The sequence below is a fragment of the Sceloporus undulatus genome, chromosome 4, assembly GCF_019175285.1.
Source record: "Sceloporus undulatus isolate JIND9_A2432 ecotype Alabama chromosome 4, SceUnd_v1.1, whole genome shotgun sequence".
In the NCBI taxonomy this organism is placed as follows: domain Eukaryota; kingdom Metazoa; phylum Chordata; class Lepidosauria; order Squamata; family Phrynosomatidae; genus Sceloporus; species Sceloporus undulatus.
In genome coordinates, this window is record NC_056525.1 from 37,678,191 (window position 1) to 37,706,104 (window position 27,914).

Below are 27,914 nucleotides of genomic sequence, written 5' to 3' on the forward strand. Positions count from 1 at the left end.
TACTACAGGTGAGGGTGTCATACTGAACTTGTAAGATATCTGTAATTACATAGACTTAATTTAGGGATGGTTGAAATGTTAAAGTTGCTGTGTGGAAGCTACTTGAAATATTTCCCCATGGTGGCAACTTATGCAGGTGACTTAAGTTTAGAAAGCCACTTGGAAACATCATTTGCAGAGAGTGTAGGAAAGGAAAGGGATACAAACGAACTTCATATGCTGGCACACACCCCATGCAAAGGGGAGCCAAGTCTATTTAAGCCTAGTCCTCTTCCTGTTCAGATCTTTCTCTTCAGTATCTTACAATGAAGAATAATCAGGGAGCATAGATTTTTGTGTGTTTTTCAGGCTATGTGGCTGTGTTCTGGAAGATGTTATTCCTGACGTTTTGCCAGCATCTGTGGCTGGTATCTTCCAAGCCACAGCCACAGATGCTGGTGAAACATCAGGAATAAACTTTTTCAGGACATGGCCATGTAGCCCGAAAAACCCACAAAAAACTATGGCTGCTGGCTGCGAAAGCCTTCGACATTACATCAGGGAGCACTCTTTAAGCCCTTTTGGGTGGTGGCTTGGAAAGGGATGCAGTGGCTTAGTGTTTAAGATGCCAGTTCTGATGATCAGAAGATAGGAAGGTTGGCAGTTTGAGGCCTGAGTGCAGCATGATGGGGTGGGCTCCTGTTACTAGTCCCAGCTTCTGCCAACCTAGCAGTTCAAAAGCATGCAAATTCAAGTAGCTAGATAGGTACCACTTTGGTGGGCAACAGCATTTGGTGAAGTCGTGCAGGCCACATGACCACCAGAGTAGTCCTCGGAAAACACTAGCTCTTCGGCTTAGTAATGGAGATGAACACCACCCTCTACAGTCGGTTATGACTAAACATTCATGTCAAGGAGTCTGCCTTTACCTTTACCTTTTACCTTGGAAAGCTACAAGGTTTATGGGACCGGGTTATCTTTAACTCTTGTTATAGCTTAAATAGTAATTATAATAAATAAGACAGAAGACACAGTGAGAGATGCTTGGCTTCATGCTTGATTCAAGCTGGGAGTGAGCCTTGTATCTGGCAAACCAGGAAGTTTCCCTCCTTCCTCCTTCCCACTGCCCATAACAGTGGATGGAAGCCTTTTTTTCCTGGATATAATTTTACTTTGCAGCTGCAAAGGTATTCTGCCTGTAACATGGAGTGGGTTACCACCACACATTAGTTACCCTCTGCTGATGGTACTTATTGGATTTAATAAACTGTGGCCCTAGTTCATCTAAACCTTTGTGTCTGTCTCCTTATTTCCTGTCTCTCTCTGCAAAACTACAACTTAGCAAAAGGTTGTTTCATAAGCAGTCAATGGGCACCTTAAGTTATATCAGACTCATCTCTTATCAAAAGAAGAATTCTTTTGAAAGTTGAGCAGAAGGAACTATTTCTAGATTTGTGTGAGGTCGAAATAGTAAAGTTGTCTCAAGAAAAGGAAATTCTATGGTAAAAATACTGTAATATTGGATATGTGCCAAGATGCTTCTGACAGTAAGGCTTGGATTGAATTCAAAGAAAGGATAGAACTTTTGCTATATGGAATGTGAGGTATAGTTTAAAGGAATGAACATATTAATGTCTGACACATAAGCCTTTAGCATGAGACTTATGATTTTGGTGATTGAAATGAGATGTATGTTTTTTGTCACAAGAGTTTTATTCTGGATTTGTTTTCTTCTGTATGTGGTGCACAAAAGCTACGCTGATTTGGCATTGTCATTCTTATGGCTGTTCAGATGGAATGGAGGAAGTTGAGGTAGAAAATACTTTGGTTCCATTCTCCTCTCCTTCTGTTGACATATACTGAAGTATCTCCTCGACAGTTGCTTAACATCTAGTCCCAAGTTTCAGAAAACTGCCAAGTTATAAATTGTTGTTATTGTTGTAATAATTAATAGTCAAAAAGCAAAACCTCAAGTTTAAGGACTCTAAGGAGAAAAGAATGGGTAGAATAGTGTGAATGTGACGAAATGGGCACATGTTGTGTTTAGAGATTTATTTAATTAATTAATTGGTAGACAGGCGAACCCTGTCCTCCTTCCCTGACAACCTTCCATTATCCAGGATATGTTTCTTGCAGCTGAGTTCCAATGAAAGACGCGACCAAGGCTGGATGAGAGATACCGGAAGGTGCATAAACAGATAAAGTGACAGGGTTGTGCTCTTCTTATCTGTGTACTTTTTTGATGTTGCAATTAGATGCTGCTACCCCTGCTATACACTGCGCCCATACCATACGTGGGCGTGCCATACACAGCTTTCAGCTTACACTGAAGCTGCATGACAGAAGTAGCAATGGTGTGCGTGCTCGAGCATATGCAGTATTTCCTTTATGTGGGGGTCCAAGGTCCAGAACAGATCCCCACGTAAGGGAAGGGCCGGCTATATAAATGAACATGGCAGACATATTAAGTCAACAGCCCTATTTTTTCTTATTGCCTCTATTGTCACCCTTAGGATGAATAATATTCTTGGATTACAGAACTGAGAAGTGTAGGATCTGTATGAGATTGAGATATCATGGAAGCTGGCTTGATTGCTTTGTGCTTAAGTGTTCCACCAGAGAAAAATAACATACTGTTGGTCCTGCTGGTCATTTGCTGTTACTGTCACTGACATAGAGAGCATGGAAACTGAAGGATGTCTTCTCAGAAAAAGTCAGATGAAGGTTTAAGAGCAGAATGAAAACTCCAGGAGTGGGGTATATTCTCCATGCTTTATTTACTGTCTGTCTTTCTCTGTCTCTCTCTTTCTGTCTCTTTGTCTTGGGGTCTTGGGTTTGCCCTGCTGAAACAGATGTCAGAAGAAGATTCTCCAGAGGATCTATCATCTGAACATGGAGCTGCCTTAATCATGGAGTCTTTTACACAGAAAAGCCTTGTTTCTTCTCCTGAGGTTATCACCACTCTTCCATTTTCTCCCACTTTTCTGTATCTGCTTCCCCTTTTGTTTCTTTCTGTAGTTTTAGGGTGATTTGGGCTGCAATCCTATACACATTCTTGGGAATAATCCCTAATGAACACAATGGGATTTACTACTGAGTAGTTATGCATATGATGGCCTGATTTAGCTGCCCATGGCCATTACATTAGGGATTTGTTTGGAATTCATCTCAAACAAAAGTTTGTTCCATCTGCACCAGTAATTCATGATGGGGGAATATTAAAATCAGATATGGATTATTACAGACTATTACCCTGTCTATGGTATGTTTACATCTTACAAGGGATTTTGAAGATAATGCTTTAGGGGAGTTAGTCTGAACCTAGTACCAGAGCCTGAATAGTGCAACAGACTGAAAATCAGTTGCATCTCAAGGTTGTATTACTATTGTGTTCAGTTTTCTAGCTAATGGATATCCATGCATCCAAGATGACTTCTGTAAACTGGATGCCCCTGTTGGCTGCTTAGTCTTAAAAATTATCCTAGTGCTCTGATTATCTGACAGGAGAGCTGATGGTCTGGAGTATAGAACTTGTTTTGCAAGCAAATTTTCTGGGTTCAACCCTTGGCTTCTCTGGGTAGGGCTAGAAATGACTCCTATCTGCACCTGAGAGTGTGTAAATATGTCAGATAGTATAGACCTCAATGAATCTACCTTTTTCAGTAGAAATAGCTTCCTATGATAGTATGAATATAAAAATAATCTGGAGCTCCCGTAGTGCATTCCATTTAAAATAGCCAACTTTAGTGGATGTGCATGAGGCCAAATGAAATAGTTAATTTTTCACCAGAGCACTGAACTAGTAGATTTTTTTTTTTTTTTTTGGCAAGGAATCAATTTGTGTTTGCCCATGCATTTTACCAAAATGCAGAGGCAGAGATATTTCAATAGTAAGCACAATGACAGCCTTTATTTCAAAGAGCCATCCACTTTGGCCAGTTCACTTTTCACATGCTCAGACTCAGTGTATCTAGAAATATAGTGGGCTCTTCTTATCCATGGGCTTGCCATCCACGGATTTGAGCTTCTATGGGCTGCAAGCCCTGTTGTTTTAAAGCTACTCACATTCACATGGCCGCACTAGTGGCTGCACATACATCATGCAGCCATAGGAAAGAACGGGACTTGAGGTCCCACTTTTTTTGTTATCCATGGGAGGGGGGGCAGAACAGATCCCATGCGGATAAGAAGGCATGACTGTACAGAAAAAAATAATACAACTTGAGATTTCTGATGGCAGAGGTGATGAGCAGCATTTACACAGTATAGCATAATTCTTGTCTAATGTTCCAGCTGCCAAAAAAGAACTATGTATTTCTTATCACTCTCAATCTGATATTATTTAATGTAGCCTGTGTAAATTAGAATTAATTAGAGACTTAATAAAACTAAAGTCTTCATGCTGAGACCCAAGGACAATTGTAAATATTGAGAGTGGCTATAATGCCCTGTTGTCTAAGATATCAAAATTACAGTAGCATATTTCAACTGTAGATAAACCAATATATGACTTGTAATTCAGACATGTTGGGGTTTCACCTCAAGTTGCTTTCCCATACCATATAACTGTCAAACCAGTTATCACTGTGAGCTAGTTCCCCCTGAACTGAATATCCTACCCCAGAATGGAGAACAAGTATACAATTCTTGCCAGTTCTAAATGTGGTTCCTGGCATAGAATTTTAGAGTTGGAAGAGACTACAAGGGCCATCCACTATAACTCTCTGCTATGCAGAAACTCACAATCAAAGTAACCCCAACAGATGACCATACAGCCTAAGTTTTTTTTCTTTTTTAAAGTACAGATCTTTATTGAATTGTTATGGACCAAGGTCACATTACATAGAAGTATATTGCCTTCTAGTGGACAGTGAAACATAGTACTGTCCGCCCTCCACATTTGTGGATTTCTCTTTTGCGGATTTGATCATTCATGTTTTTGTAGCTGCTGCTTAACTAGCTCAACCTCTGCCCCCATCCTTCTGTTCTGCCAACAGGCCAGCCTGTCACCCTGTTTCCTACCTTGGCACCAGGATTCCTTAGCCAGATTTTCAAGGCTCCTCTGCCTTCCTAGGATACTGAAACTGATTCAAGCAGTCGGCAGCCAATCCAGTCTCCAAGTCTTCACCTCCTCTGCCTTACCTTGCCACCCAGATGACAGAGAGTCGAATGCTGCTGCTACTGCTGCTGCTAAAATCAGTTTCAGTGTCCTAGGGAGGCAGAGGAGCCTTGAAAATCTGGCTGAAGCATAACGGTGCCAAAGTGGGAGAGGGAGTGATGGGCTGTTGGGCAGACAGGAGACAAAGAGGTGAAGGGCGAGTGGCGCAAGAAGATGCATTGACCGCTGGCTGCTTAAATCAGTTTTGGTGGCTTAGAGGGGCGGAGAGGCTTTGAAAATCTGGCTGAGTGCCATGATGCTGAGGCAAGAAAGTGAAGTATGTGCCAGAGCTGTTTGGGGGAAAGCCCCCATAGTAGGCAGGGGGGGGGGGGTTGCTTAAGATATTTGTGGTTGCACAGGGACTCTGTGCCCCTAACCCCCACAAATTTGGAGGGTGGATTGTACATGCAAAATAGACCTGCTGTTTAAGGTCTATAGACAACAAGGGATGCTGTTGACCCTTGAAAGGGTGGAATAGTATGAATGTGAGGAGATGGGCACATGTTGTGTTTAGAGATTAAATGAGAGGACAAGCAATTTGAGGGAACATACACCAGACACATGGAGAAAGAGAAATGTGTTTAATGGGGCAGTTATTCATCCCGATTGTTGGATGAAGTGGCTGATCTGTAGAAATTACTGAGGAGTCTGATATTTGCTGAGTCCCATGGAAAATATCCTGACAGCACTTCTTAGAATAATGTGTGGATCAAAACTTACCATCCAGCAGGTTTTGTAGGTGCTGATGTTTTAATGCTGTTCTCAGTAGTTTGTTACAAAATGTGAATTTAAGGAAGAATTTTGAGATGAATACACATTTAAATACATATTTTGAGATATTTTTTAAAATTTAGAATTAAATGTAACAATGGGTAAATGAGATAGCTTGTCCATCCCTATTCTGAACTAAGAAGGTTTAATTTCAGGTTTTAGCTGACATTTCATGTCTATCTTTTGCAGCTGAAAATCGGAGTCAGTATATGATAATTTTATGTTTGCACCTCTCTTTTTTGTTTCAGAGTCACCAAATTATTCCTAATTGGCCAGGGCGCCCATGCAACCAGGAAAAAAAGCATTGCTTTTACTCTTAGGGGACTTGCCTGCTACACAATTCTAGCACTATATATTCCACTTTAACTGCCAGGGCTGAATTCCAGGATCCCATGAGCCAGAACTATGGCAATTCAAGTGAAATCACAGTGCTAAAACTGTGCTGTGTGACCCTAAATGTGCCTTGTTTCCTCTTAATGGCATACCCACATAGGCAAACCTATAAGGTGGCATAGTGTTATGATGTCGTTGTATTTATTGTGTGATCCCTAATTAGCTGGAACAATCTGAGGAGAAAGAAGCTCTAACTTCAGAGATGTGGCCATAAAGTAGCAAGTGATAGGCAATCAAGGACAGTAAACAGGTTTGAGAAAAGGTGAACATTTGTACATTGAGGATATCTTTCAGAAAATATTTCTGACCTCCCTAAAAGCACTAGTTGGTTTGTGTTGACTCCCAAAATAAAATAAATGAATGGTTGATAGAAATGAATATGATTTGTGGGTCCATCTGAGGTTTTCTTGCTACATGCTTAATGGAAATGGGAAAAACAGAGCTCCATATGAATGTTTTGGTGCTGGAAATTAATAGACATAATCCAAGTTTGCTGTATTAATGTTTTGGCATACAATTGATAATTCATTCTCTGCAAACACTTTGAGCCCCACTATTACTACCCCACAGCTGCATGTCAGTACTGAAGTGTACCATGGTGTAATTAATATTCCAAGCTGACCCACTGACCCAATATAGTATGTGACATTGGAGCAAAGTGGCAAGGCTACTTGCAGATCTTTCTATAGCAGTTCACTCTTTCTTTCCATTAGGTACTTAGCAGTAATGTCACCAAGCACAAATAAGAGATTTAAGTAGCCAGCTATGACCTGTATTAACATTTTAAAACACAGAGCATAATAGCCGGTGCCTAATCTAATTCTTCATCATTGTTGTGACACAGTTCTATCAATATGTGTTTTTTGTGCATTTTTCCATGGGGATGACTGAACTTTAGACTGCTGAGCTTGTACAATGGGTGATAGGCTTGGATAGCACACACAGCATAAAATACGAATCATTGCATATTAGTGCCCAGCATTTTCAGTGTTTAAGCAGTTTGGTACTGCTGTGCTACATGGGGCACTAAACAGCAGACTTTCTATTTTGCTGCCTCCTACACTTTGCTGAACTACTTACTGCCTTTACAGCAGTTTGTGTAGCAGTTTCTGTTACTGACATTCTTAGGCTTGCTTTCCTAATCCTAATCCTCTGATCTTTGTTTTCTGAACAAAAGTTGGCTGGGATTCATATTTATTGACAATTTGGACAGAAATTGTGGCTTTGCTTAAATTTCTCCAGAGAAAAGGGATATCACACAAAATTGTCTCACTTACATTGTCCTTATTCAATCAGTGTAGAAAATCTTGGATGATAGTAGCAGGACACTATGGGGTTTTGGAAACTTGCCCAACTCAGTAGAGTTGAAGGGATTTCATTTATATAAAACTAATACAACATTTTTATTTTTATTTTTATTTTTTTACAATTCATACAGTTCATTATATGGTTGCATACAGTACACATGATATAACATACATACATACGTGCATACATACATAACTTGTTACAATATACTAACCCCTAACCTAAACCCTGACAAAAAAAACATAAACATCTAAACATCTACTATAAAATATATAATGTTTATTTTATTATAAATACATATCTCTGTAGTTAGATTTTGGAAGCGTTTCAGTTGTACTAATTGTAAATATAAATTTCTAATCCAAAAGGCGGAAGACAGTTCCTTGGAAGATAAGAAAGATGTGTGCTTAAATTGTCTTTAATTCTCATATACAGACAAGAAAGAGTGTATTAGTAAACTTCAGGAAGTCAATATTATAAGTTTTATAGTAACATTTTTATTTTTAAAATGTTGAAAATTCCTGTGTCTTCTATCCAAAATGTATAGCACTTTATAACAGGATGTGGATGGGATAATAATAACAAAATTAAATGTGAATGTCATAAATATTCAAAAGCTAATTTATTTCCTTTTGTACATCCATGCATAGAAATCAAATCAAGCTATTTTTAATCATTTAACTGTGAATAAAATAACTGAACAATTAATCAAAATGTTTTAAAACATAAATTAGAATTCTGATTTTTGATCATGAGATCTTAAAATCTCCAAATCTTTAACCAGTAAGGGGGATTGCAACTTTATAATAATGTTGCTTATGTTTTGATGACAACATTTGGCATATTTACAGCTAGAAAGGACAAAATCTTACCTGTTAATATTCAGTTCTCCATCACAGTCATAGAATTGAGTTTTGAAATTTCAGCATCCATTTATGTAGAATCAAATATCTTCTTATAGTCTTCTACCTCAGGTTATTTCTTGGCAGTGATAATATAGTTTGGTTAGTACAAGCACTATATCAAGATGCATTACATGTTTAATTTATGTTTAATGCTAAATCTTCTTGCTCTAATATCAATGCAGGGTTCAGAGCACTGGGTATTTGTAGAAAGAGAAACCTCTGGGCTGGAAGAGCTAGCACTAAATCAAATTATTAAGACCCAGAAAGAGGAAGCATGTGCAGGTCCTTCAAAGACGCAAGCAAATCTGGACTTATCAAAAGTTACCATTGCAGCAGGAGGAATCAAAGCAGTAGCAAAGCAGGAGGAGAAAGTAAGTGAGGAAGGCAAAATACAGATGCGCAAAAGAGCCAAAATGATTGCCAGTCCAGAGGATTTTGAGTCATTATGGGAGGATGATGTGTATGAGAGAGAGCACAGAAAACACTCTTCTGAGACAGACAAACAGACAACAGTGGACAGAGAAAAGAAAGATAAAATAGAGGCAGTGCTGGTTGCTCCTACTGAACTAGAGAAAAGGGAAGAACAGAAAGACAAAACAGAGGCAGTGGTTGTCTCTAGTGAACTTGAGGAAAAGGAAGTGCAGAAAGACAAATTGGAGGCAGTGGTGGTAGTATCCACCAAAACTGAACAACCAACTGACACTTTCAAAGGTCCAAGAGACAAGAATGCTGGCCCTGAAGGTGTCAAAGCTGAAGAAGAACAAAAATGTTCTTCTTCTTGGGCAGAGTCTCCAAAAGAAGAAAGCAAAATTATAATACAAGAACAGAGGACTATTTTGACAGTCTCAGACAAGGAAATGTTAAAAACTACCTCCGACTCTGAGTCTGTTAAAGCTAAAAAACTGAGTGATAAGGCAGTATCTTCTGCTGCAGAAAGGATAATATATTTGGGTTCTGAAGAAACAGATGAAAAAAGTGATGAGATCAAGGAAATACTTGACAAAAGAAAGCATTCCGCATCAGAAGAGAAGCAGGAAAACCAAACAGCCCTATTCCAAGAAAAAGAGAAGAGCACTAAGTTAGTACCAGCTGCAGATGAAGGAGAGACTAGGAGAGATTTTGTTTTCCAGCCCAGCTCACCAACACCTGATGAAGAAATATCAGAGATCAGCAAGACAGTTCTAGAATTAGACCAACCTGACAAAGAGACAGAGGATGGCAAAAAGGTATACCATATAGAGGAGTGTACTATTAAAAAAGAGGAGCATTCATCAACTTCAGAGGAAAGAGCTTCTGTGGAGCCAGGTGATAACAGAACCAAAGATTACTGTGAATCAAGCCCATACACTTCTGCAGAGAATTCCAGTCAAAGCATTTGCCATGTACCAGTGGCACAACTAAAATCTGGATCCCTTACAAAAGAAACAGTGACTCAGCTCTCTTCTCAGCCAGAACAGAGAGCTGATGAAACTCATAGCACTCTTCAAGAAGGCGGAGAAGAATCTGATGAGAAGGTCACTTATATTGCCACAGAAGTGTCAGGCATGGTATTCAGAACTTCAGAAAATCAAACACAAGGAAATAATTTAGATGAAATGGAAACTTCACAAATACTTCTTCAGATGGAAGATATAGAGACTACAAAATCTACTCTGGATTCCTCAGTACAGCAGCTTTCCTGTACAATAGCAATTTCAAATGGAGAGCAATATAAACCACAAGATGCAAATGCAAGAGAATTAGTCCACAGTGAAACCCTTGCATCAACCCAGTCTGTTCTTGATAAATTTTCTGAAGTTCAAGAGACAGTCAAAAATAAATGCCCCAGATCAGAAGAACCCACCAGTAATCAACAATTTGTTTTAAAACAGGCAGCTAAAGATGACAGTCCTGAATTAGAAGTAGCCAAAGAGATACTCCAGAAATTGGAAGATGTAGCCAATGCCAACCATGTTGAAGTTGGACAGATGGAAAAAGAAAAGTCAGCTCTGTCAGAAGAATCAACTAAAGAGAAATCATCACTTTTTAGTAATCTGTCAGAATTGAAAAAGACATCCAAGGATGAGTTTCCTGAGGATGAAGTTTCAGACAGAGAGGAAACTCATAGATTGGACAGATTGGCTAAAGATGAACTCAAAGAACAAAAAACAGAAAGGCCAGCTAAGGATGAAGTCCTAGAATCTGAAGTCCCACCAAAGGATAAATACTGTGAAATAGAAGGGCTGTCCAAAGCTATTTTTCAAAAGCCAGAAGAGACTGTTTGCTCAAAAGAACAAGCCCAGGACAAGTCCTCTGACTTGAAACAGCTATCTAGGGATTACATTTTACCTCAAGCTCACTCCTTTGATTCTGAACATCCAGAATTGGGAGTGATTTCTCAAGGTAAATCTCTCTTGAAAGAAGAAAATGAGCCTGCATATGCTGTATCTTATAAGACTGGGTTGACAGAAGGGGAAAGAGAATGTTCACAGCAGGCTCATTCCACACCACAGGGCAATGAAGAACTGCAAACTTCCAGTGCAAAACAGAAACTAGATCTAGAGCCAGTGAAGCTCATTGCATATGACTTAAATATTACTGTTCCACATGAAAAAAATGAGGATATAGATCAACCAACAGAGATCCATGGGGACTCCTTGGAGCTTAGAAGTGAAACAAACAAAGAAACCTCTGTAGCTTCTAAAATCAGGATGTTTGAACAAAGTGAAACATACAGCCTATTTTCTGATAAGCAACATGCAGCCCCAAAGAGATTCCATGAGAGTTGCCCTGGCAGTGAGGCACAAAAGAGTCCACCAAAGATGCACATAGAACTAGCTGCAACATTCTCAAAACATGATATACTTTCTGAAAGCAATGGTGCAAAAGATAAAATGCTTTTGGGCCTCTTAGACAGCAAAGCAAAGGATCCTAGTATAGCATCAGAAGTGGTTTACCTAGCCGTTGCACAAGGACCAAGTGATGGGGAACCATCTCAGTCTTCATCTTGGAAAGAAGATATTTCTGTTGGTTCAGAACAAGGGGAAGGAGATGGAGATGGAGATGCCGAACTGGCTTCTCCTGATTCTGGATGTGAAATCACTTTGGCAGAAGCTGTGGTAATTCCCCAGATGAACTGTCCCAGTGGAAAGTTCATAAAGCATGTTGTGTGACTCGTCTTTATGCATCATACGCCATGGCTTCAAACATGGCCGTTGACTGACAGCCACTGCTTGCATCCCCTGTCTTTTCTGTATGTGTGTGTGACCTGGCTCAGTTGCTGAATGCAAACCTGCTGGCCCAGGCAAATCATCAGCTTTTGGATTGTTATATTCTGTGTGCGCGTGTGCGTGTGAAAATACCTAAAGGTTTGGCTAATTGGAGAATGCCAGCTGCTAACTTAATACCAGGCAAAGAAATATTATGAATGAAGATGCAGAATGACAGGGTGGGAAGGAAGACTATGCTGAGAGCTTTGTACCTTGCCCATACTTCCACACACATACACACCCCTAAGCAGCCACATTCTTATGCTTCCAGCTTCTTTCTTCTTGCATCTCTTAATTTTGATACCCTTTCCTGCTTAGCTTGTGAGCCCTCCCTCTCTCCCCTGCCTTTGACAAGCTAGTGGCTGGCTGACAAGATAAGATAGCTTTCCACTGCTCCAATAAGGCACTAGCGAAGTTCCTTTCTACTCCTTAAGACTAACCCCTTTTCTCTAATCTAGAGCAAATTTCAAGAACCACCTTGGGAAGAAAAGGATTTGTCAGGCCCAACAGTAAAAGCCTTTCCGAAAGAAGAGAGTTTAAAGGCTGCTGCTCCAGTGGCCCTTCAGGTCTCAATGCTGTTTTACTAACTGCTTGGTTTTGTGGTGTAAAAGTTCACCCTAAAATAGAGAGCTGTGTGCCGCCACCACCTCTTTCCTCTGCTTACCAAACTGAAATATCTATATCTATATCTATATATAAATATATAGATACATATACATATACGCTTTTTTTCTGTTTTACTATCTTTTCTCATACCTCTCAACATACTGGAATTCTGAGAAAAGCCAGGCATAAGGAGGTGAAACATTAAAGCTAGTAATTTAGCAAAACAATGTTTCCTGTCCACACCTCACTGGTATCATAAGGAGATTGTCCATTGACTTGGGCAACTTTTAGTTCAGGCCCTAACAATGTAAACTTTCACTGCATGAGTAATTTGAGATGTTTTGAAAAACCAAGTATACAAGTTAATGAGGGTGAAATTTCCATTCTGATACGGTTGAGAGGTATGTGTAGCTTTCCAAGACAAGCTAGGAGAAAAATGTCCCTTTGTTCTGATTTTTCTTGTCAATTACACTGATCAAAAAGATAGCAGGAGAAAGTTAATACTTAAGGAGTTTTCTCTGAAGGAATACTGACTTGAGAGATGTGAGCGCTCACAACATAAGCACGTTCATATAAATGCTATGTTCCCTCAGGATAGCATTGACTGTTCTTTATACATTTTTTTAAAAATCAGCTTTAAAAACTGAAGTGAGATAAGAGCAACATATAGAGATATACCTAATGACTTTATCTCAGTGAAATTGACAAACATTCTTGCTTCTCCTGCAATATGTGCCGCTGTTTAGACTTAGTCTTTATCTTCTCCCCAGGTTCATTTTTTCCTACCCTCTACCTCCCATTCCTTTCCCCTTTCTGTATTACTTTCCCCCTTCTGATACTCAGAATCTGAGCTCACTTTTTAATGTCTTACAACCTTTGCTCTTTTTGTACACATATACTTTTGGTACAAGCACCTGTCTATCCAGTCATCTCTTTTACTCTGATATTTTCAAGATTGTGATTTTATTTTCTCTTTGCAGTTTTGCAAATAAAATAAAAAAGCCTTCCCTTCTTGCCTCCCTGCAGAAACTTTGCTGTGAGAAAATTTTTGGTTTTCATGTTTGGGATGTATTTGATTGCCCTTATTTTATGATGCTTCTTCTTCCCACTCTCATTGGGTCCAGGTGGTTCTGACATATCATCAGCTTCTTTCCTTCCTTTTGTCTCATTCAGAGAGCGGGATTGAGGGAGGGCACAGAGGAGACAGCTAAGCCGCCTCGGCACAGGGCTCCTGAAAGTGACACTGGGGATGAGGAACAAGACCAGGAAAGAGACTCAGTCTTCCTGAAGGACAACCATTTGGCCATCGAGCGCAAATGCTCAAGTATCACCGTCAGCTCAACTTCCAGCCTCGAAGCTGAGGTGGACTTCACCGTCATTGGTGACTATCACAGCGCAGCCTTTGAAGACTTTTCCCGGAGTTTGCCTGAGCTTGACAAGGAAAAGTGTGAAGAAGAAGCAGAAAGTCAGATTTCTTCTCAGGAATCTGACAAACCAACTTCCAGGCAGGAAGATGATGCCAAGGATGGGGATAAATTTCCCCCAGTAATCCCAGAAGAGGTACAAAAGGGAGTCATGATACACAGATGTGTTTAAGTGTCCTCATTTGCAGTGTTGTCTGTTTTGGCATTTGCATTGCTTTATGGACTGCCCAACTCATATGTTTGGATGAGCACATCTATTTCCAAACTAAAATAAAAGCCCTACCTTCTAAAGTGTTAGATGTACTTTCATAAATGTTGTCATCTTGTCTGCATGGTTGTTTTTGACATCAAAATGCATGGTTGTCTTTTAAGTGTCCTTATGTATCTCTTAACCATGAAGTTACCATCATACTTTAACCAACTGTATTTGCCTGGCTATTTCACTATAAATTCCATGATGTAAGTCTATCCCTCTGTGTTGCATGAATTCAAAATAACATGTGTCTTGAAGAAGCTGAATTTCATGAAATGAGCACCCTCTATGAAGCTAGCTAAGTCAAACAACAGACTATTCTAGTTATCTTACGCCATAAAAAGAAATTGTTATAGAAGGAGTAGTTAACTTAAAAGTCCATAGACTGACTGAAAAACAGTAGTAAAGAAGTGAAAATGCTGGGGGAAATTAAATCAAATGTTGTAAATTTTCAAGAACAGGCTTCAAACATTTCGTGATTTCAGTAATACTTTTAGTAGAATTGTGATTTACAGGGGGTTGCAATAAAATACAAAATACTGGATGCTTATCCCAAATGCCCCTTGCTGTAAGACACTAGAGTTTCTATCTTACCTGTTTGCATATTGATGCTCTTCTCAAAGATTATTATCTTTACTGGATTACTTCCTTACTTTATTGTTATGGCTTCTGTTTTCAGTCAGTTATTTCTAGTTTTTAAAAATACATCTCTCCTTTGCAATATAAGAATTTCAGAGCTCAAATTAAGCAAGGACTATGTAGCTAAAAATAGCTTCATTTCCAAGATCCTACAATGGGAATTTTATGCTGTTAAATGGAAATTGGATTGATAAATTCTTTTGTTCCTTTGGTAGCCTTCAACTGTGAAAACAGAAAGTGTGAAAAAAGCCGAAGGTGACACCTCTTTGCAGCACAGAATCACTGCAACAGAAATTACACAGGTAACTTTGGAATGTTGATTTACTTCGTTGCACTCTTCAGCTTACCTTGCACTGTAATAAAATAATATAAAACAAGGGCCTGTTATAGGTAACCCCATTGGAAAAACATTCAAATCACATCTGCCCTGGAGGGTGGCTCTAGCTTTTGTTGAAGTGAAAGAGGTGGTGTGCTGGTGGGTTGATACATCCTCCATTTTACTGTCCTGACAAGAAATGATAAGCCTGTTGCATGACTGTGTGTGTTTAAAAGAGGGCACTTCATTCTTATAATGTCAAGGCACTAAACAACCCAATCTATAGCCAAGTTACAAGCTCAGGTATATAAACTGATTTAAATTTATACATTTAACGTCAATTTTGGTGAAGAACAGAGCTCTAAGTATAACAAAAAATAAAACAGAACATATAGTGGCTTTCAAATATTCGAGACTGTGTTTAACCTGTACCTTCATTTTTGCCTTTTCTTCTACAGGTTGATGGTACCACTACAAACGGAAAAGAGACAATAACCACTTCCCACTTCAGCACAGAAACCATATCAACAACCTCAGTAAGTATCCACTGAAAAGCAGGTTCTTTTAAAAAACAACAACTGTATTTTGCTCCGTTAAGCTTCATAGAGCATCATCACTGGGTGGTAACTGAACTCAAAATAAATCAAATTTAAAATTTATTGAAAAGACAGATAAGATGGTAAAAACTAATGATGATTAAAAAAGTGAATTATTCAGAATACAGTGATGCTGAAAGTTGTGCAACAGGAGAATGAATGGTGTGCACACCATGCATCATGCACGAGCCCCATTATATCCAATGGGGCTCGAGCATACGTGCTATTTGCCTTCTGTGGGGGGGGGGGAGTCCAGAACAGATCCCCCACATAAGGCAAGGGCACACTGTATATGGTATTAAAATAGTGGTAATAATCTTTACATCATAATAATGTAAGTAATTAAAATGTGGCTAGCATATATGCAATAAAATAATTATTATATTGTGCAATAAGGAAAATGTAATGCATAATTGAGTGAATGCAAAAAGAATTATAAAATCTCCTGAGAAACCCTGAAGCCAAATTAGGAGCAAAATTTCCTAAATACATTTTATTGAATGCTTAAGCAAAATATGAGATGTTTAATGTATATACAGAGAAATAAAAAACCATAACAAAAATACTCTAAAGATTGAAAGAAACAGTCACAAGGAAATGCTTCCATAAATTTGTCCAATCTAGTTCCAAAAAAACTCTTAAATGTTTGTTCAGTCCTGTACAAGCCTATCCAGATGCAAGCAAGCACAAGATTATAAATGAACATGAAGTTTGGACAGTCACCTTATGCAATGCAGCCACAAAGATTAAAAAATGAACCCAAAACACCAGTGAAACATCTTTTTATCAAATTTATTTATCTACCTTCCTCCCACAATGGAATTCATTGTGAATCTCAAAATAATACTAAAACTGAGAAATAACAAAGGTGTCTAAAGATGTAGCTATATAGAAGTGTATCAGAAGCCCAAGGGAAGAAAAAGTAAAGTTCTATTATTTTTTCTGGCTACTGAAAATGTGTGTGTGTGTGTGTGTGTGTGTGTGTGTGTGCGTGTGCGCATGCACGCGCTTGCACAGCTTCAAGTTGACTTATGGGAAGCCCATGAATTTCATACGATTTTCTCAGGCAAAGAATATATTTCATTTAAATTGGTGTGGAAATTAGTACAGGTGTTATCTTCAAATGTTCTTCAAATATCCAACTATAGGAGAGCCATCCTTCTATTGCTTTCTTCTAATCTTCAATTCTGTATCTCATTCTCAAAGGCAGAACCTGGCCTCTAATTACGCTCAGTACAACTAAAGATCCATCATGGCAACAATGAACAAAAGTTTTCCTAAATCAGAGTCTCTGTTTTCTGCTGTTGGTCATGCTCTAGGCCTTCTTAGGTCTTGTTCACAGCACTTCAGAACACAGAGAACACAATTAAATTCATGTTCTTCTGGTAGATTTCATATACAAATGAAGGAGGTGTTCACAAATTGTTCATGCAAGAAATGCACTATATATGGGAATCAAGATCATATATAAATGCTGTTGAGCGTAAAACATGTGATACCTGCTAGAACGTAACTAATTTAACCTTCCACTTTTGTCTGTATGATTTTAGGGAGCAGCTAAAGTGACATTTTAGGGGTGTCTTATTCCCGTACTATCGATTTTTGTCTTGTGCTGCTTCTTTTGAGCATTTATGGAAAAGTTTTATGGATATCAGTGGGAGGAGACAAACTATTTCAGCAAAAACTGGAGAAATATTTTTAATTTAAGTAAGAGGTAATTACTAGTGTGTGAGGCATGAATATGAAACTCCCACTCTGCTGACACCATTTTGAGAGTTCCTGCTTTAGAGCACCCACCATAAAAGGAGAGGAAAATTGTGAAGAGACAGGGGTTTTCATTAGTAGAATTGCTTTGCTGTTACTGTGTACCTTCAAACCATTTCTGACTAATGGTGCCCTGTCACAGGGGTTGGGGGGGGGGTAGCAACATTTGTTCAATAGTTTTACCTTTGCCCTCCTCCGAGACTGGGTTTCCATGGCCGAGTGGGGATTCAAACCCTGGGCTCCAGGGTCCCAGTCCAATGCTCAAACAACTACACTATACATGCTCTCATCAGTAGAATGTCTATGGAATATGTCTTTGCAATAGCTACCCCATACACACTTTCTCTGTTATCTTTCAAATGCCAGATAGAGACTGTTTCATTTGCTTGTGAAATGAGCAATGGATTTATTTCTTATTGTCTCCTTTATTCTAGTTTTTAGCATCTTCTACTGTTTATAACAATTTTATTCTTTAAAATTAATTTTATGGATGCAATTTTTGTTCATTCATTTTCTTTTTAAAATCTACAAGGACGAGCATACATATTTTAGTAAAATAAGTAAAAATAATGAAGGTACTCAGATTGCTTCTAATGTAATTGCTTCTAATGCAAATTTCATATGCAGTGCGAAATAATCAGGTGAAGGTGGTTCAGCTGCTATCTGTGCAACCCCTAAATGCCACCAACCTTCAGTGGAGGCTGCTGGCTCCACTGTCAGTGGATTTATTCTAGGTTCCAGTACAAATTTTAAAGAGTTATCCAAGATGCTGAACCTGTGTTGGGGTAGAGTTCAGCATCTTGGATAGTTCCTTTAAAGTGTGGGATAAAACCCAGAGTAGATTCACAACTTCACTGCCAGTGGAGCTACCAGCCTCCACTGAGAAACTTCCATGCTTCTTGAGCTCTAAGTTGGAGTAAATGATTTAGGAGAAAGTTTTGAATATATATGACAGAAATAGAAGATGGGACGTGTTAAAATTTCAGGCCTAATGTGTTGTCCCCATATACTCAAGCAAACATTGTTCTTTGCAGGATCACAGCACCAAGCCTGGGAAGGGAACAACAGAACTTCGTTCCGTCTCTCCTGTAAGTAGATTTATATGCCTGGGCCTATCAGATACTCATATGATGATATAATTTATCTGACCTTCCTGAGTGTTTGTAAGTAAACATCCAATTTCAGTTTGGCATGTTAGAGCTTGGACTGACCAGCATAGTTTCTTCGGGAAGCTAATGTAAAAAGTAAGCATCTTCTCATTCTTAATCTCCACTATATTCTTGCTCTCATTTCATGTTTTGAGACATAATGATGCAGAAATTTCTCTATTATTACCCCAACTTTGTGGAACATTTTACCTAGAAAATGTCCCAGCAGGCCTGTCAAAAAGCTAGTGAGACTTGACAGACTCAGTGGCAAATCAGGCTCTGCTCTGAAATAACCACACACAACCAAAAATTTGGAACAAAAGCAGGCCACAACTTCATGGCTTTCAGCTGCTAATACGTTTGGATCACTTGCATGGATCCAGAACCAAGCATCAACTGAGCCACCTGCTGGCCATTGAATAAAATAACCTGCCCACTTGCTGGACCAATATCTGGGATAATCAATTTGGAAGTCACATAGGCAAATCCCACTATTTAAATCCCCTGCCACTTGGGAACAGGGCAAGGCCACTGGTGCTCAAGCTGGACATGACTCTTACTGCCTAGTCCCATAATGGGAACCCCTTTTCCTTGAGTGTGCAGTCCCCACCTCCTTCCCCTCTGGACTCTTATTGCAAATCACCACCAAAGTTTTGACATAATACTGCTACACATCCCACTTGATCAATCCAAATCGAAGGAAGGAAGTTTCAAGACAACTGCAGATGAAACCCCAGGAGAGAAGTTTTATCTCTCCTCACCTAAAAAAGTGAAACATTTACCTAGGCTCCTCCAGTCCTGCCCAGCAGCCAGTGTTCTTCAATCCCATTTACTACTGTTTTGCACCCTTCTTTGAAGCACACATAGGCTACATCAAAGAAGCACTGGTTAGCACCAGGAAGAACATAACCCTCCTTGTTTTGATGTGCTTTACCTGCAAATTTGCCTTTCTGGTTAAATTGTGGAGCATTGTTTCCTCTTCAAACAGACCCAATGAGTCACTCTCGGAAAACATAGTTAATTCTACTTGATACAGGAGCTTATCGCTTGAACTTTAAAACCATTCCAAGCCTCCCAAATTGGAGCTGAGACATGGGATGGAGGCGGGGATTGTGGCATTCTAAATCACCACCCGCCTTCAGCCTGGGTCCAAGCAGGTCCCAACCATGCTCCGCCAGCACTTTTTCTAAGTTGGAAGTTTTCTGGCTTCAAAAAAGGACTGGCAGAGCACAGCTGAGACCTGGGCTGATGGTGGGCAGCGATTAGGTGGCGATTTAGCATATGATAATCCCTTCCTCCATCCCGCGTCCCAGCTCCAGCCTGGGAAGCTTGAAACGCTTTTAAAGTTCATGCAATAAGCTCCACGGTTGCATTCTGAATATCTTTTTTGTTTTAATAATGCTCATTAAAAAAAATGTCCTTGCAGTTTGACAGCTTTGGAAGTTAAAATTAATGTAATGCAAATACGTAAGCAAACAATAATAAAAGAAATAATAGTGTGAGAACAGCCTTCCCCAATCTGGTCTCCTCCAGAAATATTGGCCTACAATTCCTGGAATCACCAAACAAGATGATTTATACAAAGTCAGACTTATGCGTTATTTAGCACCAGGTCAGCCCTCGAAAAATTCATGGCTAGCTCATGGGGGAGCAGGCATTCTTTTAGGTATCATGGTTCCTGGCAGCTTGTCAAAACTGCAACCTTGTATGGAGTTTGGATGCAAACTGGAAGCCAGTGCACTAATATATGGTGTTCAGAGTGCACACCTGAAAGCAGTCTGGCTACCACGTTTTGCACTGGCTGTAGCTTCCAAAGGAGGCCCCATGTACCAGCTCATTACAATAGTCTAATGGGAGGTTTTTAAAGTATGGACAACTGTAGCCAGATCTCATCCTACCCAAAAAAAAGGACACAGCTGGGAGGTGAAGAATAATGCAGAGGTACCAGAGAACAGAGCTCGTGTCAGGCTCAGTTTGCCTTGTCCTTCCCTGCTAATCCATTTTAGGTGAGGTGGATGATGCTGTCTCATCCCCACTGCTGGAGTAAGAGTCAACATCTGATATGATTGGAATGGAAGGGCATCTTCCTATCCTTTGACTCAGATAGCAAAGTGTCTTAAGTCAGCCAGGTTTAGTGACTAGCACCGTTAGGTTTCAACTAATAGTGACTTGTTAAAATTTCAGTACCTGGGATATCAGTACCCACTACCTGGGAAATCAGCCAAATAAGGGGCTGGACCTAGAACCATCTAAAAGTGCAAAGCATCTACTCTTACTGAACTATGACCTTCTTTAGTAAGCAGTAAATAACTTCCCAACAAACTCATAAATAGGACTGAGTATCAGGGTCAAAAGAACTTTGATTTAATAAGCCATTTCTCAGGAATCATGTTTTAGAGAAACCAGTGGTCTCTTGACCTGGATAGTGTTCTAATGTTTTTGTAGATAACCAGCAGTGCTGTTGGGAAAGAAGCCTTCACCAGCCTTTTTGGTGCCACCGCAGAAACCCTCTCCACTTCCACAACTACCCATGTTACCAAGGTAAGATCAGGAGAGACTTACAGAATTTAGAGAGTGTGTGAATGAAGGCCACTTAATGTGAATGATGATGCAAGGTGGCTTTAAAGGAGATGAAAGGCACTCCTTCCATTCCAGCTGCTACTGCGCTGGTCTTAGAGGGAGAGTAGAAGAGGTAGGCACAGTTTCACCATGTCTAAGCCCAGAAGCAGATGAAAGGCCCTGCCCATCTGAACTGCCATCCCTTTTTCCTTGTGTGTTGTGACTTTCGTTTGTAAGACTGAGGACAAGGAACTTTTTTTTTATTATTATTATTTTTCTTTTTTTTTTCTTTTTTTTTTTTTGTTTTGGCAAAGCACCATAGACATTGGTGGTGCTATTTAATAAATAATGATAATGATGATTTCACACAAGGAAAAGACTATGACCAAGCTACCCAAGTAATAAATTTTCCTTTTAATTATGCATGGTTTGTACAGTTGAATTGGATGGTTTTAGATCCCGAAGCCTCTATGTGTTTGTGTGTGTGTTTATTTTTAAAACATCAGTGTGATAGACTTCATGGAGTTTCTGTGGCTGAGTGGTTCAAAAGATAACTTACACATTGGGAAGTCCTATATACTGAAAACGTATTACCTTCTTTATTCCAGACTGTGAAAGGAGGCTTTTCTGAAACCAGAATAGAAAAGCGAATCATCATAACTGGAGATGAAGATGTGGACCAAGACCAGGTGCAATATTTAGTTCATATGAGGCTGTCAGAACGTTTAGGAAGTTCTTAACATGCTTTCAGTCCCTGTAGTTATTGGAAGTTAGAAAGATCATCTGGATACAAACGCAGATTGTAGTAGAGATAAAAGGTACCACTGTTTCCATTTTTATATACCAGACCCCTAGTACCGATGTGATATGTCAGTATACCATCAAAATAACATGAGAGGAAAAAAAGAGGTGTGTAACATTGGACTTCACATTGATAACATGGGTATTATCTGCTGCTGTGTATCTGCACATGGGGATATACCAACCAGTTTTGACAGATCATTTATACATTTGAAAAAAAATATATTTTGCAAAAGTGTGGGTTTTCTCTGACCATGCATTTTGTGGGCTCTCAATGACATCTCTTTGTAATGTTTCCACATGCTCTTGCATTATGTGCTGGAGTGAATCCTCCCTGTTTTCTTTCCATAGGCTTTGGCTCTGGCAATCAAGGAGGCAAAACTGCAGCACCCTGACATGCTGGTAACCAAAGCTGTAGTATATAGAGAAACAGATCCATCTCCAGAAGAAAGGGACAAGAAGCCTCAGGTATATATAGATGAATGAAGATATATTTTTAAATACACAAGCTAAAAAACATAATTGAATTGAATTTTATTAGTAGTAGTAACTAACTAATTAAAGTAAATGAAGTATCAAGTTAAAAGCTTCCCAGTGAAAACGGGTAAATTAATTAAATTTATTTAATAGGGTTTTCTTTGCCAAGGAATATTCAGAGGTGGTTTTGCCTGTTCCTTCTTTTGAAATATGACATACAACACCTGATATTCATTAGCAGCCTCCCATCCAAGTTCTAATTTGGGATGGCCCTGCTTAGCTTCCAAGATCAGATGGGGTCTGGTACCTTTACCAAGGTTTAATATAATTTAAACCAATAAGTAGTAAGGATAGCTGGGGAGGAGCAGGAGGATCTTCTTTGTCTCCACATAGTCCTCCTACAGAAGTTCCTCATCAAAATCAAGGAAACTGGATTTTGAATCCCTTAACCTAGATAGAGCAAGAGAAGTTTTTTTTTTTTAATTGACCACATGAGAAGTGGAATATGCAGAAATTCATGTAGCTGTTTCCTTCTCTCCCAGGGTCTGGGGCAGAGGAGAGATGGCATTTTCTAGCTTCATTAGATAAGGGTTGCAGTGGAAACAATTAACTTAATTTTAAATGGCAATTTAACATTTCTCCCTTTCCAACAGAAATTTAATTGAACTAGATGTTTTTAGCTTGTTAACAATTAACTAAATACATTTAACTTTTTCTGCTAACTTTCCTATCTGAGTATAAGATATAAATGTGTCATTTTAATACTTGTGCAAATGGATAGAATTCCTGTCACAATTCATCACAAAAGAGCAGGCCCCAGACTCTGGCCACACCACTATATAAATGACGCAGGTTGCCTTAAAGCAGTGTTTCCCAAACCTTGGTCCTCCAGGTATTATGGATTTTATTTCCAGAAGCCTTAGCAAGTTTGCCCAGCGAGGAATTCTGGGAGCTGAAGTCCAAAACACTTGGAGGACCAAAGTTTGGGAACCATTAAGCTATACTATTGGTTCTCAAACTTCAGTCATCAAGGTGTTTTGGACTTCAGCTCCAAGAAGCTTGAGCCAGCTTGGGTAAGTCACATGCTCTCAGCCTCAGGGAAAAGCAATGGGACACCTCCTCTCAACAAATCTTGCCAAGAAAACCCTGTGATAGAGTCACCTTAGGATCACCAGGAGTTAAAAAACAACTTGAAAGCAAACAACAACAATGCAAATGTGCAGTAATAGTGGCATATGACTATGTTTGATATTTGGATTTTATCCCAAAAAGGTGAAACATAAGACTGCAGCAAATGAGAAGTTGTTTTTAAATATTATATAGGAATAGTTGAGTTTTTCAGAAATTTCTACTTAGAAAAAGTGCTACTAGAGACCTAACAGCCTAGATGCTTTTCACATAAGTACTGAACAGGTAATGTGCACTTATTACTGTGCACCACAAAGAGCAACAGCCACAACAAATGGGCCTGGATGATGCTCTGCACTAATGGAGGGTGCATCCTAGAACACATCTCAGAATCTCTATAATATGTAGCAGTTCCAAAACTGATGTGCAAGAATTTCCTATACTTCAAATGTAAAGGATTTTTACAGATAATAAACCTGAAAACTTAGTAGATTACAGCACTACACTCTTATAGTGCTATTTCAGTTTTACTGCTCTGGCTGCCCCCTCTTGCATTCTGGGATTTGTAGTTCAGTGAGGCCTAAGAGTTCTCTGGCTGAGAATTCTAAATGCTTCTCCCTAAACTGCAGATCTCAGAATGTGACAGGAGGCAGCCAGAGCAGTTAAAGTAGAATAGCAGCCATATAAGGGTGTAGTGAGGTAATCTCCTTGGTGTCCTAAGGCCTAAACCAAAGTTGTCTGCAAATGGTTTAAAAATGGCAGTACCTCTGTCTCACTTGGGCTGCATCCACACTGCAGAAAAGTTCCAGTTTGACACCATTTTAACTACCATGGAATTCTGGAAACTGTAGTTTTATGAGACATTTAGCTTTCTCTGTCAGAGAGCTCTGTTGCCACAATGAACTACAATACCCAAAATTGCATAGCATTGGACCACGGCAGTTAAAGCAGTGACAAACTGCATTATTTCTGCAGTGCAGATACAGCCTTGGTGTACTAGCAATGCCATTTTATCATATGTGCTTGCATTATTGCATTAAAGCTGCCCCAGAAAATGAACATGCCAGAGACAATTTTTTTAATTGTATTAGATTAAAAGAAGATATTATACTTAATTCATTAATTGATTATTTACTTATGTTTAATTGTACAGGAATCTTGACCTTCATGCTTCTAGATGTTGGCATCTCTATTTTAACTTTGGAGTAAAGAAGGGGCCTTTATGCTGGATTCCTCAATGAGACATAGAACGTCCCGGCTGCCAGAATAATGTTGAGAGACAAAAAATAAAATAAAATAAAAAAGGAATAGCAAATATATTATATATTATATATACAGGAAACAAAATGCATCCTTGCACTGCTGCTATATGCTGGAGATGAATTATAAACAGCAACATTAGCAACAAACAAAACCAACCACCTCTTCAAATAAAGTGAAGAATTGACTGGACTGATCTAAAAGAAAAAAAGTCATGGTGATAATAATATTATTAACAAAACAAAAAACCACCGTTCTGCATGTTACATTTAAAGGAAACATAACTCATTTGTTGCACACTGAATGGAAAAGCAAAAAATGCTTTGCAACAAAGCAAGAAATCAACAAGCAGAAAATGAGCAGAAATATGACAATAATTCCCTGCGTAAGAAAGAATCAAAAACCATTCACCTGTATAATTCTTGCTTAATTATGTTCTGGTTAGGGATGTGTGATGATCATCCTTTCTCTGCACCCAACACTATTTCTGTTTCTTCATATTTTTGGTTCTGTTATTGTCTTAATTAGTCTTTCTTTTTTTAACCTTCTCTCCCCCATCCCCACTTCATCCAGTCCCCTTTTTTTGCTGAAGATAATGATGACTGAATTTCACTTAAAGCAAAATGATGTCTGTGATTTCTCATTGATCAAAATGCAGCCTGTAGAGGTTTCATATGGATGTGCTTTTAAGTTATGTATATTATATATAACTGGGGCGGGTGGGGAGTGATATTAAAACAAATTAAACAGTGCTGATAAGTATGACAATGACATTTTTACATTATAATTATTTGACTGTGGTTGATGTATTAAGAGACTCTTAGATCGTGTCAATATCTCATGAAAACGGAATAAGGAAAAAATCACTAATTTTCACTAGGGGTGGTATTTGTCACTCGACCCAATGTCTTAGAAAAGGGATTGGCATAGTGACAGAATAGTGTTCGTAACTGGTTGGTAGATGATAAGACAGCATTTGACAACACATAGAGAATGTTAAGGAGGACAGAGTGGATCAGTGTTACTGCAGCCCACAGAGTCACTAATGTGCCACTTTTTCTTCATCCTCTAGGCCCAAGAAACTTTGGTCACTTTGGGGACATCAGCTCAGGTTGCTTCATCATTCACAGCCTTTCAGTATCTAGAAGTCTTTGATCTCTTAGACCTAAGGGTTCAGCTGTAGTGAAGTTATTATGTCCCATGTGTCAGTTCTTCAGAATATCAGAATTAACTCCCAAACTGAATGGTCTTCCCAGAAACTACTGACTACAACAATCCATTTTAGCACTATATCAAAAATGATTGTTCTCTAAGGGAAGTGTACAGTAAGGTGGCCCTGTCCTGCTACCTGCATGTTAGATTGACTGCATTTTGCCAGGTTGATGTTAGATTCTAGAGAAGTGGGCAATCAGTACAAAAAACAACAACACTGTTTCTGTCAAAGTATGACTTTTCTATACACTTGTGTAGATTTCATGGACAAGTTACATATGGGTTCTTGAAAGTGCATCCATCCAGATTTCAGCAAGGTGTGAAGTTTGAAAGGACCAACCAGTGAACACTAGGAGGCAGACACTTCTCATGAATAAGAAAGGCATTAAGTCTGACTGTTCTACAGATGGAACCTGGAAGTTTAAAGTTTTCCTTTTCTGCTTCTCATCAATTGCCATCATGCAAGGGATGTTACAGCAGTAGCAGAATGTGAAGACATACCCAAATAAGCCTGTTCTCAAGAGGGACAGCCAATGGCTGTAGATGCTAGATAAGGGCCAACAAATACTATGCCACACTTGCCTTTTGTCACCCCTCTTCAACACAGTACTCAGAGAAAGACCCGTAACTAGTGCCTATCACTGGAATCTAGATATCTGATTAATAAAAGGCTTACTTGAATAAAGTCATTATGATAAATATACCCCACATAATAAGCAGTTTGCCAGTGTGGGAAGGACTCAATAATTCATCTTTCCAGTTGTCTGCTAGTATTGCTTCCTAAAACTGGATCTGCTTCTGGCATGCAGGCATGTCCTCAGTAAGCACTGAAAGCATAAAACAAGCTTTATGCTATAGGAGTAATTTCCAGTTCTCATATATTCACATCTGTGTTTCTCTTCCTAAATTTTATCTGAGGTTCATTATTAATTTTTCCCACTTCCTGCTGCTCTTCAGAAGCATGTAATGCCCCAGAACCAAAAAGTAAAGATACAGCATAGACACACACAAACACATGAACTCTAAATCATTCTTGAAGGTGAAAAAAGAAACCTTTGTGATTTCAGTTAAAAAACAAATCTAGAGAAACCTGGATGGCATCATAATGAGAGGTATTGTGGCTATCTGCATTATATCCCTTCCCAAGTGTTCAATTTTGAGTTTGGATTTCAAATAAAACCAGATAAGAAGCCCTTCCTGAGCAGCTAAATGGAAAGTATGATAACCACTTATTGCTGGCATACATTTGCGCGAGTTTGACACAAATCTGTGGAGGTGAACTATTTCAGAGCCAACATGCGCAAGATCAGAATTCAACTATGGGCAAGCAAAGGAAAGCTAAGATAGACTTGCTTTATTATGATGATTTTTTATTCTTTTTGCAGCTTGTCTGATGGGTAGCCATTAACAAGAACTAGTTTTTTGTTCACCTAGCAAGATGTGGTTTATCTATAAATACCTATATAAATATATAAAAATATATATTTATGATTTGTGGTAGTGTTGAAGCCATGTGTAATTTTAAAGTCATGGTTTCTTCTCTTTGATCATCACTGTTGCTGCCATCTGATATAGTTGGTTACTCTTTCTCTCTTCCTTTTGCGGGGAATCTCTTCATTGAAGGGGGGTGGGAGATGCCACTGCTTGTTTCCAACAAATCCTGCAAGTTGATTCCAAAAACTGGCCTGCAACTGCATGAATTAATAAAATTCATATTTCTTTTCTTATTATTTGAGAAGCACCTTACCAACCAGCTGCAATGCTCTGTCATTCCTTCACTAATTCCTCTGTTCTCTCCTGCTCCTTGTTCCTATTTTTGTCCCCCACCCACCCCTTTCAGTCATATCCCTCTTTCAGTGCTTGGTGGTGTATGCGTGTGTGCTCACTGTTCTTGTATTCAATAAAAGTGAAATAAATGTGTTTGATGCTTAACCACTTTGTGGCTTTCACTGACTTTTCTCATAGGAAG

The 27,914-nt window shown here is 39.0% G+C and overlaps 1 protein-coding gene across 16 annotated transcripts in view; it reads left to right on the forward strand.

Annotated features, from left to right (window-relative positions):
• EPB41L1 (erythrocyte membrane protein band 4.1 like 1) overlaps window positions 1-27,877 on the forward strand; it is a 304,150-nt gene extending 276,273 nt beyond the window's left edge. For 8 of the 16 annotated variants that reach the window (XM_042466080.1, XM_042466083.1, XM_042466085.1 and 5 more), the window contains 11 exons: window positions 2,832-2,930; window positions 8,697-11,612; window positions 12,221-12,328; window positions 13,542-13,928; window positions 14,900-14,986; window positions 15,459-15,536; window positions 18,395-18,448; window positions 20,954-21,049; window positions 21,676-21,756; window positions 22,220-22,336; window positions 24,627-27,877. In XM_042466080.1, the coding sequence (XP_042322014.1) occupies window positions 2,832-2,930; window positions 8,697-11,612; window positions 12,221-12,328; window positions 13,542-13,928; window positions 14,900-14,986; window positions 15,459-15,536; window positions 18,395-18,448; window positions 20,954-21,049; window positions 21,676-21,756; window positions 22,220-22,336; window positions 24,627-24,635 (4,032 nt within the window). In that variant the 3' untranslated portion in view covers window positions 24,636-27,877. The remainder of the gene's footprint in view (window positions 1-2,831; window positions 2,931-8,696; window positions 11,613-12,220; window positions 12,329-13,541; window positions 13,929-14,899; window positions 14,987-15,458; window positions 15,537-18,394; window positions 18,449-20,953; window positions 21,050-21,675; window positions 21,757-22,219; window positions 22,337-24,626) is intronic. The other 8 variants (XM_042466091.1, XM_042466095.1, XM_042466092.1 and 5 more) reach the window with 6 other exon arrangements.
• The last annotated feature ends 37 nt before the right edge of the window (window positions 27,878-27,914 follow it).